The 12,869-nt window shown below is 37.6% G+C and overlaps 1 protein-coding gene across 1 annotated transcript; it reads right to left on the bottom strand.

Moving 5' to 3' along the window:
- Nucleotides 1-4,761: 4,761 nt before the first annotated feature.
- On the bottom strand, nt 4,762-12,808 carry LOC148837096 (extracellular calcium-sensing receptor-like). Its single transcript, XM_088914271.1, has 6 exons — nt 12,795-12,808; nt 10,050-10,344; nt 8,203-9,018; nt 7,794-8,021; nt 5,916-6,039; nt 4,762-5,675 (listed from the first exon to the last, which is right to left on the bottom strand). The coding sequence occupies exons 1-6, from the start codon at nt 12,806-12,808 to the stop codon at nt 4,762-4,764; spliced, it is 2,391 nt and encodes a 796-aa protein (XP_088770397.1).
- Between the last annotated feature and the right edge of the window lie 61 nt (nt 12,809-12,869).

Raw genomic sequence — 12,869 nt, 5'->3', positions numbered from 1 at the left:
GATTTTAGTCAGCCGTGTGCACAATGCAGAATAAACCGTGATCTCTGGAGGCTAAATCATTTCAGCTTCGCTGGTGACAGCCGTTCACTGTGTTTAGATAACGTGGAGCAATCTTTTCAAAGTTTCAGATAAAAATAAAGCAAACAATGGTCAAGGAGATTAAATTAACGAAGATGCTGTATTAAATATCCGAAGCACTGCTTCAAACTTGTTTTTGTAAGCAGCAGCAGCTCATACAAGTGCCATTTGGCGGCTGTATCAGTTGCAGATGGCTGTGTATCAAACCATTGCTCTGTGGTGTGTTCACTCTGTCCCTTGATGTTTCGATGATGCTGTCTGAATGTGGATTGCACCGCAAAGCAAAATGTAAGATACACCGGTAGTTTAATATTCATGTTTCCGCCGATTTATCTACTGTATCACGTTTAAGTTTGGAAACACTGTAATTTTGTTTCAGACGTAGGAATTTTGTGTTGTAACGCAACAAGGGCTCCAGGCGGGCGCCTTGCCGCATTAGGTCGGCCCCCCACCGTCGGGGGCTCGAACCCGGGGCTCAGCAGGGACCCAGCCCGGTGAGCCAAAGAGAGATCTCCCCACAGCCCAGGGGCTGTGGTCCTGCTATCACTGGGAAGGGCGGTGACGTCACCTGCTCTGGTAAGCCGGCTCTTACACAGTGCCTGTCGGCCTTAAGCGTTACAGTACTTTTAGCAGTAAGGGCACATCAGTTTTAGAGCAGTGTCTTTTTTTCAAAAAGAAAGCCACAGGAACATGTACACTGTCTTTTAATTGATCATGTTCCGGAATATAAGTTTTGGCAAAAAGCCACCTTAAATACTCAAAATACGTTTCAGGTTTTGAATTTATTGTCCAGATATTACACAAATTAATTACAGTACGTACTGTAAGAGAGTGAAAAAGTAGAGAGCAACCAATACACTCTTGCTGACTGACGTGACTAGAAAGCCATTTTATTATTTAACCTTGCTTGCACTTACTGTATGTAAAACATTTGATGTTTGTACATACTGTATGTACTGTATACCCCTGGGCATTTTTTACTAAAGCAATCTGAGTGAAGTACATTACTTTCAAGTAACGATCGATGTGTTATCTGAATCCACAGCTTTCTAACTCAAAGTCCAGCCCCCAAACTACAGTATGACCCCACACTACCACGTGTTTCTTAAATGCAACTCTTCGAGCTCAGAAAGCTGACTGTCCACCCATTGATTGCTGCCACATTTCTACACCTTTAGCAGCCTATCGACTCAAGGCCAAAGTTTACAAGACCGTTGTCCGCCCTGTCGCCCAGTATGGATCGGAACGCTGGCCAGCAACTTCCAGGCACGAGCAGGCCCTCCATGTCATGGAAATGAGGGTGATCCGGTGGTGTCTCGGCCTAACGAGATTTGACCACGTCCTCAATGACGATGTCCGTCGACGCATGGGAGTGGCACCAATAACGGAGAGGATGCGAGAAGGAAGACTGCGATGTGATGAGAAGTGGCGAGCACGCGGTGGCACAGACAGCGATGTGACTGAGCCCGCAGGGTCGACGGCCGCGAGGGCGGCCCAAGAAGCGGTGGATGGATCGGATCACTGAAGACATGCGGAAAGTGAACGACGCCCTGGAGGACACCTATGACTGCCCCAAATGGAGACGGGCGTGCCGACAAGCGGTCCCTGCCGATGCGGGATTAACGCTAGGATGAAGAAGCAGCCTATCAATATACAGTGCCTTGCAAAAGTATTCACCCCCCTTGGACTTTTTCACATTGTATTGTGTTACAGCATGAAACCATGATATATTTAACTGAGAATGTTTGCCACTCATCAACACAAAGTACTCTATAATGTCAAAGTGAAAAAAAAATCCAGACATTTTACTAAATTAATTCAAACTAAACAACAGAAAATCATTGAATGCACCCCCTTGCTTTGACACACCTACATTACCTCTAAAGTAACCAACTCTCTTCTCCAAGTCACATAATTACTGTGTGCAGCTGAGTTGCTTCACATGATTTCAGAATAAATACACCTGTGTCTGGAAGCTTCCCCACTTAGGTAGTGCATTTCCAAGGAAACACTACACCATGAAGACCAAGGAACATTCCAAGCGGATCTGAGACCAGGTTCTTGAAAAATACCAGTCAGGTCAAGGATATAAGAACATTTCCAAGGCATTGAATATACCTCAAAGCAACAGTGAAGTCCATCATCAAAAAGGTGAGAAAATATGGAAGAACTGTGAATCTGACCAGAACTGGCCATCCTCCAAAAGTGAGTGTCCAGGCAAGAAGAGCCATAGTAAGGGAGGCCACCAAGAGGCCTATGGCAACTCTGAAGGAGTTACAGTCCTCTATGACAGAGTTGGGAGAAACTCCATGAGACAACAGTAGCACGCACACTTCATAAATCTGGCTTGTATGGAAGGGTGGCAAGAAGAAAGCCTTTGTTGAAAAAAATACTTATGCATTCAATTATTTTTTGTTTTTTATTTCTAATTTAGTAAAATGTCTGGATTTTTTTCACTTTGACATTATAGAGTACTTTGTGTTGATGAGCGGCAAAAATTATCGGTTAAATACTGTACGTACATCATGGTTCCATGTTGTAACACAATACAATGTGAAAAAGTCCAAGGGGGGTGAATACGTTTGCACGGCACTGTACATCTGTCAAAATGATACACTGCTATAGGTGAATGCTAGAAAATCTGGTGCATTTTGCATGAAGCTTGATTGCTGAAATTCAATATTTTATATAGATTCTACTGTTGTTACTTATATTTATGAAAATGTCCAAGAGTCACTCTAGACTGTTTTTGGGAGGGTTAAAGCCATCTCTCAAATGGTCTGCCTGTAGTGTATAGGTTGAAAACACTACAGACAAAAGGTGTTTCCTTTAACAGATGTCTGGAATATCAAATTTTTATTTCTTTAGTAATGTAATTCAAAGTTTATTTATCATGGTAAAGATACTGACACTTAACCAGAAAATGCTTGTAATGGTTTGTCTAATATATTTCAATTGTGTTATTATTAATTTGATAAAGCTTTAGTTGTGAGTATAAATAATGCTTGAAATGTAGCACTACTCTGTAATGCTACAGAGATGAGAGGAGACCACCCAAACACTTGTCTCTTTTCATGACAAGAACAGCAGTATCATTCTAAATGTACGCATTTGTCAAAAAGTTCACAAGTTTTCTTCTAGAGGAAAACAGCAAACAAACATCTTGTCACAGACACACATTTTAATGTGGGATTTGCCATGCAGGCCCTTCATTCCCAAAGGAATAATGTAAGGTCTTGGAAATCATTACTGTTTGTTTTTAATATAGAAATACAGCCTGAATTCTTCCAAAAACAGAAATTCAAAGTACAGCCAAGGTAGTTTACTCAATGTAGTTTGCAATAACCTTCACAAAGCTCCAGAAACTATTTAACAAAACTTGCTGCAGAGGAATCCTCTTTCTATTTCTTAAAACACTACAAGATGTCATTTTTTTAAATCACCCCACCTACAACATATACTGTATTTTATTCAGAAAAGAAAAATGCATTGACGGATTTCTCTATGCATATGCTTTTATTTGACACAAATTATGCTGTTTAGACATTTCTCAGTGAAGCATTGTGGCACAGAGAGGGTTAACTAGTAAAGAACCAGACTATACCCACAAGGGCACTGTTGGGGTCATGTAGGAAGGGAAGAATGTACATCTCTTGTGAATCAAAGAAACTTAAATAATAATAATAAAGGAAAAATATAAAACTTTTACCTACACTGTGTTATGTTTTTGTGTTACTTTTCTAAAGAGCTTTGTTTGCTTTGTGACATTTATAAATAAGTTAATCAAACGTTTATTTCGGAAATGTAGACTATATCCAATTTAGCTGTTACTTCACATTTTCCATGTTCAAAGGGTTTCAGTGTGATTAAGTAAGTGTAGGCTAAGTGACTGAGAAGTCTTCTTAGTCACTTACTTCTTCAAGAAAAAGACGGCGCAGAACACACTTCTCTGGCTGTGGTCTGGTGACTTGAGTGCTTTATGTTTTAGTTTCTAATTTTTTCCGTGTATGAAATACAGCTCTCATTCTCATGCACTCACAAACATAACACAAAATGGAATTTTTAGAAATTCTGGATATTTGTATTTTTTTATTAAACAGCAGAGCTGCTTGTGTACTTTTTAAAGGTACATATACATAACATACAGTAAGCATGTTTACTGTACGTAAACAATCTTTCTCCTTACATTTCCTGTTAGTCTTAGTTTCAGTCTAAGTGTACTGTATTATTACAAAATCATTCTTTACCTTCTTAAATACTACTGAAATTATTTTGTTCCCCCACCATTCTTTAAGAAGTGTATCTTTACTATTACATTAACAAATATGTTTCTTTCCCTCATAACACAGGAATTTTACTTGTGGGTCTTACTGTATACTGCACAAATAGAGAGCCAAAAGTATGTTGTTATATTTTATTATTAGTAGTATATATTAAAACAGTATACAGTATAACGTATTATTTTTGCAATGATTATTTAACAGTAATAACCTCATTTTGTACATCTGTTTTTTACTTTTGATCAAGCATTTTTGTACAATGAACAGTTAAATTCAGCAATTAAATGAACAATTGAATGTTAAGACAATGTGCATGTACGGTATATTCCTTAAGCTTTTAGGATGTTAATATCTTGTCTAAAGTGATGCTTATGTATTAGAAAGATTTGATAACCATTGAAGTTTATAGGGATTTTGAAGGCATTTTGCTCATCATATGTTTTTTGGTATTTCTTGCAGGTTTTAGCAATATAATATAACATTTTGGAGAAAAAATGCAGAAAAGCAAACCATAACTAGAAGCCAAAATAGCAAATATTTCTACAGCTACAGTGAACTTCCCAGGAGAGCTAATGTACGCTGGGATAAAGGTGATCCAGACTGCACAGAATATGAGCATGCTGAATGTAATGAATTTGGCTTCATTAAAGTTATCAGGTAGATTCCGAGCCAGGAAAGCGAGTACAAAACACAAGGCAGAGAGGAGCCCAACATAACCTAATACAGTCCAGAACGCACCTGCAGATCCCAGGTCACACTCCAGAATTATTCTGTCTTTATAATATTTCATATTTTGATTGGGAAAAGGGGGGGATAGAATCAGCCATAAGGTGCATATTAAAGCTTGTACAAGAGTGAACGCAAGAACACTTAAGCGCTGCTGTGTGGGGCCAAACCATTTCATAATGTTATTGCCTGGTAGTGTAGCCCTAAAGGCCATTAACACCACTATTGTTTTCCCCAGAACACAAGAGATGCACAGGACAAATGTGATCCCAAATGCTGTGTGGCGCAACATACAGGACCAGTCAGAGGGTTGGCCGATGAAAGTAAGTGAACAGAGGAAACACAGAGTCAATGAAAAGAGCAGAAGGAAACTCAGTTCAGAGTTATTGGCTTTAACAATGGGAGTATCTTTAAACCTAAAGAAGACAATTGCTGTAGCCATAGCTAAAAATGTTCCCAGTAAAGCAAACACAGCTAGTAGTATTCCCATTATTTCTCCGTATGATAGGAATTCAGTCTCCTTTAAGATGCACTTGTCTTTCCGATCATTGGACCAGTATTCCAAAGGGCACTTAGTACAGTCAATGGAATCTAAAAGAAAATATTACAAATAGAATTAGTTACAAAATAGTTATTTTTATATCAAAAGAGAGCAATATCCTTTCTCCACAAAATGTCTGTATTTACATTTAAGGAAAGTGTATAGCCATTATTTAAGATTTTAACTAGTAACCGTAATGAGCATATTTAATCCCAGAAAATATGAAGAAAAGAGAAATGCAAAAGTTAATTAAGTACATACTGTATATCTTTATGTTCTACACTATTTACCAGTTTGGTTGCTGATCTCTCCTTCAGCACACGGTACACAGTCAAAGCAGCAGACAGGCCTTCCCTTCTGAACAGCCTTCCAAGTGCCTGGAGGACAGCTCTCACTGCACACTGACACAGGAGCCTTGAAATCAACACACAATAATACGATAGTTCTTGACATTTTCAGTCAATTTTACTGAAAATGTTAAATTTCACATTTGAACCCAGGGGCAATTTCCTCTTGGAAGGATGTGTCCTTAAACATCTTGCGGTATCTTGGGAAGTATAGACAGTAGAGGCCAGGTTCAGGGCTTAAATTGAACATCTTAAGTCTGAATCATCAAATTTCTTATTTAGTGTACCTTACACTGTCCACTCTATAGAAAGAAATGTGCAGAAAAAAACAAGAAATGCATGTTGTGCCACACCGAGAAAGCTGAAAATGCCCACTACCACTTTTAAACTTTGAGACATCCAGGTACTGTACTGGCCAGGCTCACACCTGCTGAGCTCCAGTGGGCTGCCAGCTGTGAGCTGCAGGGTGATATGGCTGCTGGCTATAAATTGAACAAATCCAAAGAAAAATCTGCTTATATTTTTTATGAAGTCAGGACCCAAAATGTTTTTTTTCTGCCTTTCCAAAAATTTAAAAATATATATTAGAAAATAATTTTAAAATCCATTATTATTTCTAAAAGCCTCTAGACAGGGCTAAAAAGTGCTATACTGCATATAGAGTTTAGGCAGTAAAAAATGCTTCTTACTAGCCTTCAGGTGTAAACTGATCACCAGCTGATAAAAATCTGATTGAGCTTCACTTGATTGACAAAGAAAAATGAACAAAAGCTTGGTTTGTGCTCATTATTCTTTCACACCTGTAATTCCCCCCTAAGCTTCTGAATGGTCAGAATTCATTGACTGACAACTAATTCTACCTATCAAATCAATCGGTCAGTTTGATGATGGGCTAAAATCCAGTTTTTTTTCCTAGTTATAGAGAATTTACTTCCCTTCCAACTCTGGTTCTGTTCATTTGAATGCAGTTTCATGGTAAAGAACTTTCATTTGACATGTTTTGCAGATGTTGAGCTTTAGCGATTGGATTTTCCCGTAGAATTGTAATAATTGGTGGTTCAGCTTTGAACTGCGTCAGCAGAATGGCTGTATTTAGAAACGCATTGCTTTGCCCTGTCTGGGATGGAAGTTGAAAATCGCTGTTGAAAATCTGCAGGTGCCTATTTTCTTACGATATCGAGCATGTGGTGCAGTGTTTCGAATTAGCTGGTAAAACTGGTGATATTGACATGTTCTGCTGTTTGGATATGGCGGTCAGTGCGACCTCAATAATTTGTTGGTTTATTAGAAAATTGTTTTGCTAGTGTGAAAAGAGACGATGATTTGATTTACAGGATATCATGCGCGATTTGAAAAATAAGTTGTTTATTTTATGTGAGCATTAACTTCAAGGCGTGGTGTGCCTTGGTTGATACAGTACGAAGGGGATATTACGGTATATAGTTACGTGTGTGCATTTAAATCAGTAATCGGGTAATACAACGCATTTTATGTCTATCATTAGGAGCAAGAAGAAACAGTAGCAGCATTTTAAGTAACATATGATGGAAAACTACTTCATTGTCTCTACTGACTGCAAATCACTTCTAGCATGAAACTTGATAAAATGAAATGCAAACGTTGTGTAAAAAGAAAACAAAGTTAATTGTAACATCATTACATAATTTTATCTGTTTTTACTTCTTGATTTAGACATATCTATACTGTATACAGTATATCTAGCAAGCTACACAATAGATTAAATACACACATCCTGTTCATCCTTTAATACGTTTAAACAAGCAGTAAGGCTGAGAATGAATGGACTGGGTAAGGCATTACCTGAATCTGTCTGCCTGCCCAGACCATGCTGATGTTGTTCATTGTGAATTGCAGCCCTGTTGTAGAAGAGGCATCATAATATCCAGCCACAACAAAGTCTATGTTCCCGTTTGTACTGAGCTGCCAATTCACTAATTCATATCTTGCTGCTGGATCCCCATTTTCATCAAAAGACAGTTGTTCTCCAGTTTTAGTTTTGAAATTAACATTTTTCAGGTAATGAAGTACCTAGACAAATGCAGATTATGTTCAGTGTTAATTTGGTATTTACTATTAGTTTGTGACGCTGTCTTAGATTTCAGATTGCATTAGAGCCACATTAGAGAACTAAATACAAGAGCTGCTTTTCAGTAGCTGCTTACTATAGTGCCTTTCACCATGATAGTATTATTATAAGGTCACTCCTTACCTGCCACGGTGAGATTTCCATCTTGTTCACACATGTGTGGTTGAGAAGGGTCTCTCTCCCAGGTTTGCATGTCAGAAGGTCATGCAGCGCATGTGCCACTGCATACACCGCTTTGTAAACATTGTGAGGGATTCTTTGCTCTGACACATCAGTGTACTGGTTATTCGCTTCTCGTAGGCTCTCAGCCCCTGTGCACGGCTTTTTATTTTCTTTACCGTCCTGGTGAGTCAGGGTACAGCTAAAAACAGTTTCCCAGAATTCTGTCAAAAATTCATTATCAGGGTCAGTAGATGGATGGATGCTCAATAAAAAATCACCTAGACCTTTTATTTCTGTATTAACATTTGCAAATCCAATTGCCCCACCAAGAATTTTATAACTCTCGCGATTAGCAATGCCTCTAGAAGTAATCCAAGACTCACTGCCTATCCACTGCAAGCCAGTAATATTCTGCCGCAGCATTTCTTGTGTTAGCATGGTCATCTCGACCTGAGGCAGGAAGGCCAGGACAACTTTTGAGGTGGATTGTTTAACAATGCGAGCAATTTTCTGAATTTTCTCTATTGGGTCAACACTTGAGAAAGCCTCTGAATATTCAATGCAAACACCTTCTTGTTGTGCGATTTTCACAAATGTAGCCATTCCACTGTTTCCATAGTCATCATCACTTCTAATGGCCCCAACCCAGGTCCATCCAAAGTGCTTCACAAGCTGAGCCAGGGCTCTGCTCTGATAATAGTCACTGGGGATGGTTCTGAAGAATGAAGGGAATCGTCTTCTGTTACTTAGACATTCACAGGTGGAAAGGTAGCTGATCTAAATAACAAATAAACAATTATTGGAAAGACTCAGGAATAATAAATAGGGTGGATGTTAATAATAATATTCCTTTCCCACACTCAATGCTAATCCTTGAAAAGGTAGTGTCCTTAATCTCAGTAGTGCTGTTTTTGATGGAATTATGTGATGTTTTTGCTCTTTTTTGCAGATTTCACAAGGAGAAAAGGAGGTGGAACATTTAAAAAACAATCTTGCAAACAGGAGCATGAGACCGTGTTTTGCTAACCCTTCAGATTCACCAGTGAAAACTTGCTTTATGTAGTTAAAAAAATAGTTGGGGAATCTAAATTGGAACAGACCTATGAATTACCAGTAAAAATGCAGCAGGAGCATCTTCCCTGGTTTTTTAAGTCAGTTTTGTATGTCAGTAGACAACAAAAGGTTTTCTGACAACAAAACAACAAAGCGACAACAAAAGATATGAGTATTGTTGAGTAAAAAGCAGTGATCTCAACTGGGAAAATGTAGTATTTGCCACATATTTCACAATATTAAAAATATTATGCCTTGTTGAAACAATTTCTGTATGTATTTTCAGTATTGTATGAGTAAGCTCAAAATTAAGTTCAAGTTTATTGTCATTATACTCATATACAGGTATATGGCATAACAAAATGCTATTTAGCTAGCTCTCAGACGGTAAGAAGTACAGAAAAAAACAACAACACAATTGTATAAGAAAAGAAAGACAGAGACAACAGGCAATGTGCAAAACAACAACAGATAACAGGTAATGTGCAAAACAACATCAGATGTGCAAAATCATACATAAACAGAATGAAATAATGGATAGAAAATTATGGGGAGTGAGCTTCTTGACATACAGTACAGTATGAGATAGAGGTACAGTAGATTCCAATGTGTGTTTGAGTTTTGGTAAGAGAGAAGGCTCTGTGAGGTTCAGATCGTAGGTGAGAGAGGCTGGGAGTTTATAGTTTGATAGTAAAATTAAAAAGTAAAAGCAGTCATAAGAAATGTGAAATGTAGGGAATTTAAATATATTTTACCATTGGAACATGAAAAGGTCCAACAGTTGTCGCAGTTCCAATAGTTACAGATGATACTGAATGTCCTATAATTGCTTGAGCGTTAGGTGGTCTGGTGCAGGAGGTTTCAGAAATGACTCCTTCTTCATGGCCATTCACCAAATTCAAAGCACCTCTTATTGAGGAAGGTATGTTGGAACACACACTGTAGATCCTATAGCCCAGTGTGACATTGGGGAGAATTTCTGTACTGTTGTTAATTTCCTCTATTGTGAAAATCATGGTCTGTGCAAATTGAAATCCTCTGAAATGTATTCTGGAAAATAGGCATAAAAATATTAAAGAAAGATTAGAATACAATAATCTTGAAATTAATTCTACCAAAGAAGAAAAAATATCAATTTCATAAAGGAAAAATGTATCAAACAAATCTCAGTCAAGCATTATCTGTGTTTCTTAAAACAAGAAGGCACAGAACTTTGTAATGTACAGTGTTTCTTTTTAACAATAAAAAATAAGTTTCATATTTTAACCTACCCTTTGCATTGTATAGGTTCTGGAGGATTTTTGAAGTTAAGGGTTGTGCTGATCATTGATGTTGTTAGTGAAAATAATCCTCCAATTATAATGTCTCCATCCATTGAAAATGTAGGATTTTCTGGGCTTCCTTGTAACCTGCAGGTGGGTTTTTCTGCCAGCGTTGAAAGTGCAATCAGCACAACATTCAGGAAAAACATTTTCTAGTCCTCCTTTCAAAGTGGAGACAAAGTGCCGCAATCATCCTGGTTTTATACAGAATAGATCTGGATGAGATGCTCTCTCGTGTGCCAGAGCAGACGTCAGATGGAACCCCCCTTCATCACAGCAGGAACTCTCAAAGGTGAGCTGGACCTCTGGTGTGTTCTGTGGTATAGAAGAAAATAACAACAGGCACATTTGCTGATTAAAAAGTGAATCAAGGAAATCAAATTCATGTGATCACATGTTCAGTCATTGAAAAATAATTGCATGAGATTACATGGCTTTATTTTTGTTTCTTTTTTTACTTTTCATCACAAGATAAAAATGAACTTCTTGTGATTAAAAGTCCTGCTGTATTTTGAACGAGTGACATAAGCATGAGACCTCCTTTCTCTGATATCCTGTATTTTTCTGTGAATTTACAGTTCGCCTTGTCTGCTCAGTTTTAAAATGAGATGGACATAGAACTGATCTTCAGAATCTAAGTAGATTTCAGTAGGTGCATTAAAAATCACATTCAGATTTTCCCAACCAAATATACTTGATATGATTTTCATATTAGGTGTTTTGAAAAAAGCTTCTTTTTCAATCTCCACCTTTTGCTGATTTAAGGGTAAAATTCAGAGGGAATGCAGCCATGCTTTTAGACATTAAAAATATCCACAGATGAAAAAGAGTTCCCAGCTGAAATGTTTTTTTTCTTTTTTTAATTTTTAGTATGGAACTTATTTTTTAAAAAATCCTGCTGAATTTGAATACAGTCTTTTTTATGGGATATTGACTCTGGAATACTGTATGTTCCCGTGCATCATATCTAGTCACGTTTGAAGGAGATGGATGTAGAATTGATAATTGATAATTGACTAAATGGATATTTTTAGTAGATGCTTTACAATTGTGATTTGAATATCCATTTCCTTTACCTGCTTTATCCAGGACAGGGTCACTGGAGCCTAAGTTGGCAAGCAATGGATACAAGGCAAAGTACACCCTGGACAGAATGTCAGTCCATTACAGGCACACATAGACTCTCACAAGGACCAGTTTTTCATAGGAGCTAATTTACCTGCTTGCATGTCTTTGGAGTGTGAGAGGACCCAGAAAAAACCCACAAAAATGCACAGAGAACATAAAAACTCCACACAGATAGCAGCCCAGGAATTGAAACCACAACCCCAGGGCTGCGCAGTGTTGGCTTCTAATTTAAATAATCCAACCAACACTACTTAATATAATTTTCATCATTATTTTTTTTTTTAGAAAGTCTCTATTGCTATCAGGTGTGTAAGTCACAGGGAAATATTTTGAACCCTCTAGGTAAATTTCAATTAAGTGCAAATATGGGATAGAGACACCAAACAATATATGGAATATGTCATTTTTATTATAGATACTGTATGCGTACACAAGACTTTTTCTTAAATTGAGCTGAAATCTAACAACATGGGAGATGATTTTAGTGGCCGAGGAAATAAGTTGATTTGCATCTATGGAGGCAAAGGTTAGCTTTGACAATCTAGGGCTATCTGGGAAAAACATTTGAAAGCATAAAAAAAATGCTGCTTATATGTGTATGTTTTGAAACCACATATGCATTAAAACTGGTGTCAAAACAATGTTTTTAAGTAAAGGATATTGCCAGTTACATGAAATGCAGATGCAACAGGTGTGTCTAGTTTATTCATGTAAACAGAAGTGGATAACCTACAGTATATTTAAGAAGACATGATGAGAAACAAAGAATTTATTAAAAAGGTGTTGTTCCATACATAGTGATCCCACAATCAGAGATCCTTCAAACTGGAATATCCCAAAACACAGTTGCAAACAGCTTTAGGTGTTACAGAAATATCATTCATGCACTTCTGATATGTTACAATGACAATTGTGCAGTAACTGCAGAGATAAGAAACATTAACAGAAAAAAACAGGATGTCTGGGTAAAATGATGCACTAGACAGATGAATCAGAGCCTCCAATGTAATTGCCTTCATTCAGCAGCTGCAACAACTAGAACACCCAAACCTTTTAGCCTGCATGCCTCCTTGATGATGAGAACAGAACACAATGTCTTTAACCAGCATTTACATTTCTTTCCCT

The sequence above is a fragment of the Atractosteus spatula genome, chromosome 4, assembly GCF_055471065.1.
Source record: "Atractosteus spatula isolate fAtrSpa1 chromosome 4, fAtrSpa1.hap1, whole genome shotgun sequence".
Classification (NCBI taxonomy): domain Eukaryota; kingdom Metazoa; phylum Chordata; class Actinopteri; order Semionotiformes; family Lepisosteidae; genus Atractosteus; species Atractosteus spatula.
Note: the sequence above shows the minus strand (reverse complement) of the source record. Positions and strands in the feature narration are given on the sequence as shown.

What these genes read in the sequence shown, in the direction of transcription:
- LOC148837096 (XM_088914271.1), bottom strand. An exon ending in TGGAAATCTCACCGTGGCAG is followed by an intron (nt 8,022 to 8,202) that starts GTAAGGAGTGAC and finishes GCATTTGTCTAG; the next exon opens with GTACTTCATTACCTGAAAAA. An exon ending in GGGCAGGCAGACAGATTCAG is followed by an intron (nt 6,040 to 7,793) that starts GTAATGCCTTAC and finishes GTTGATTTCAAG; the next exon opens with GCTCCTGTGTCAGTGTGCAG.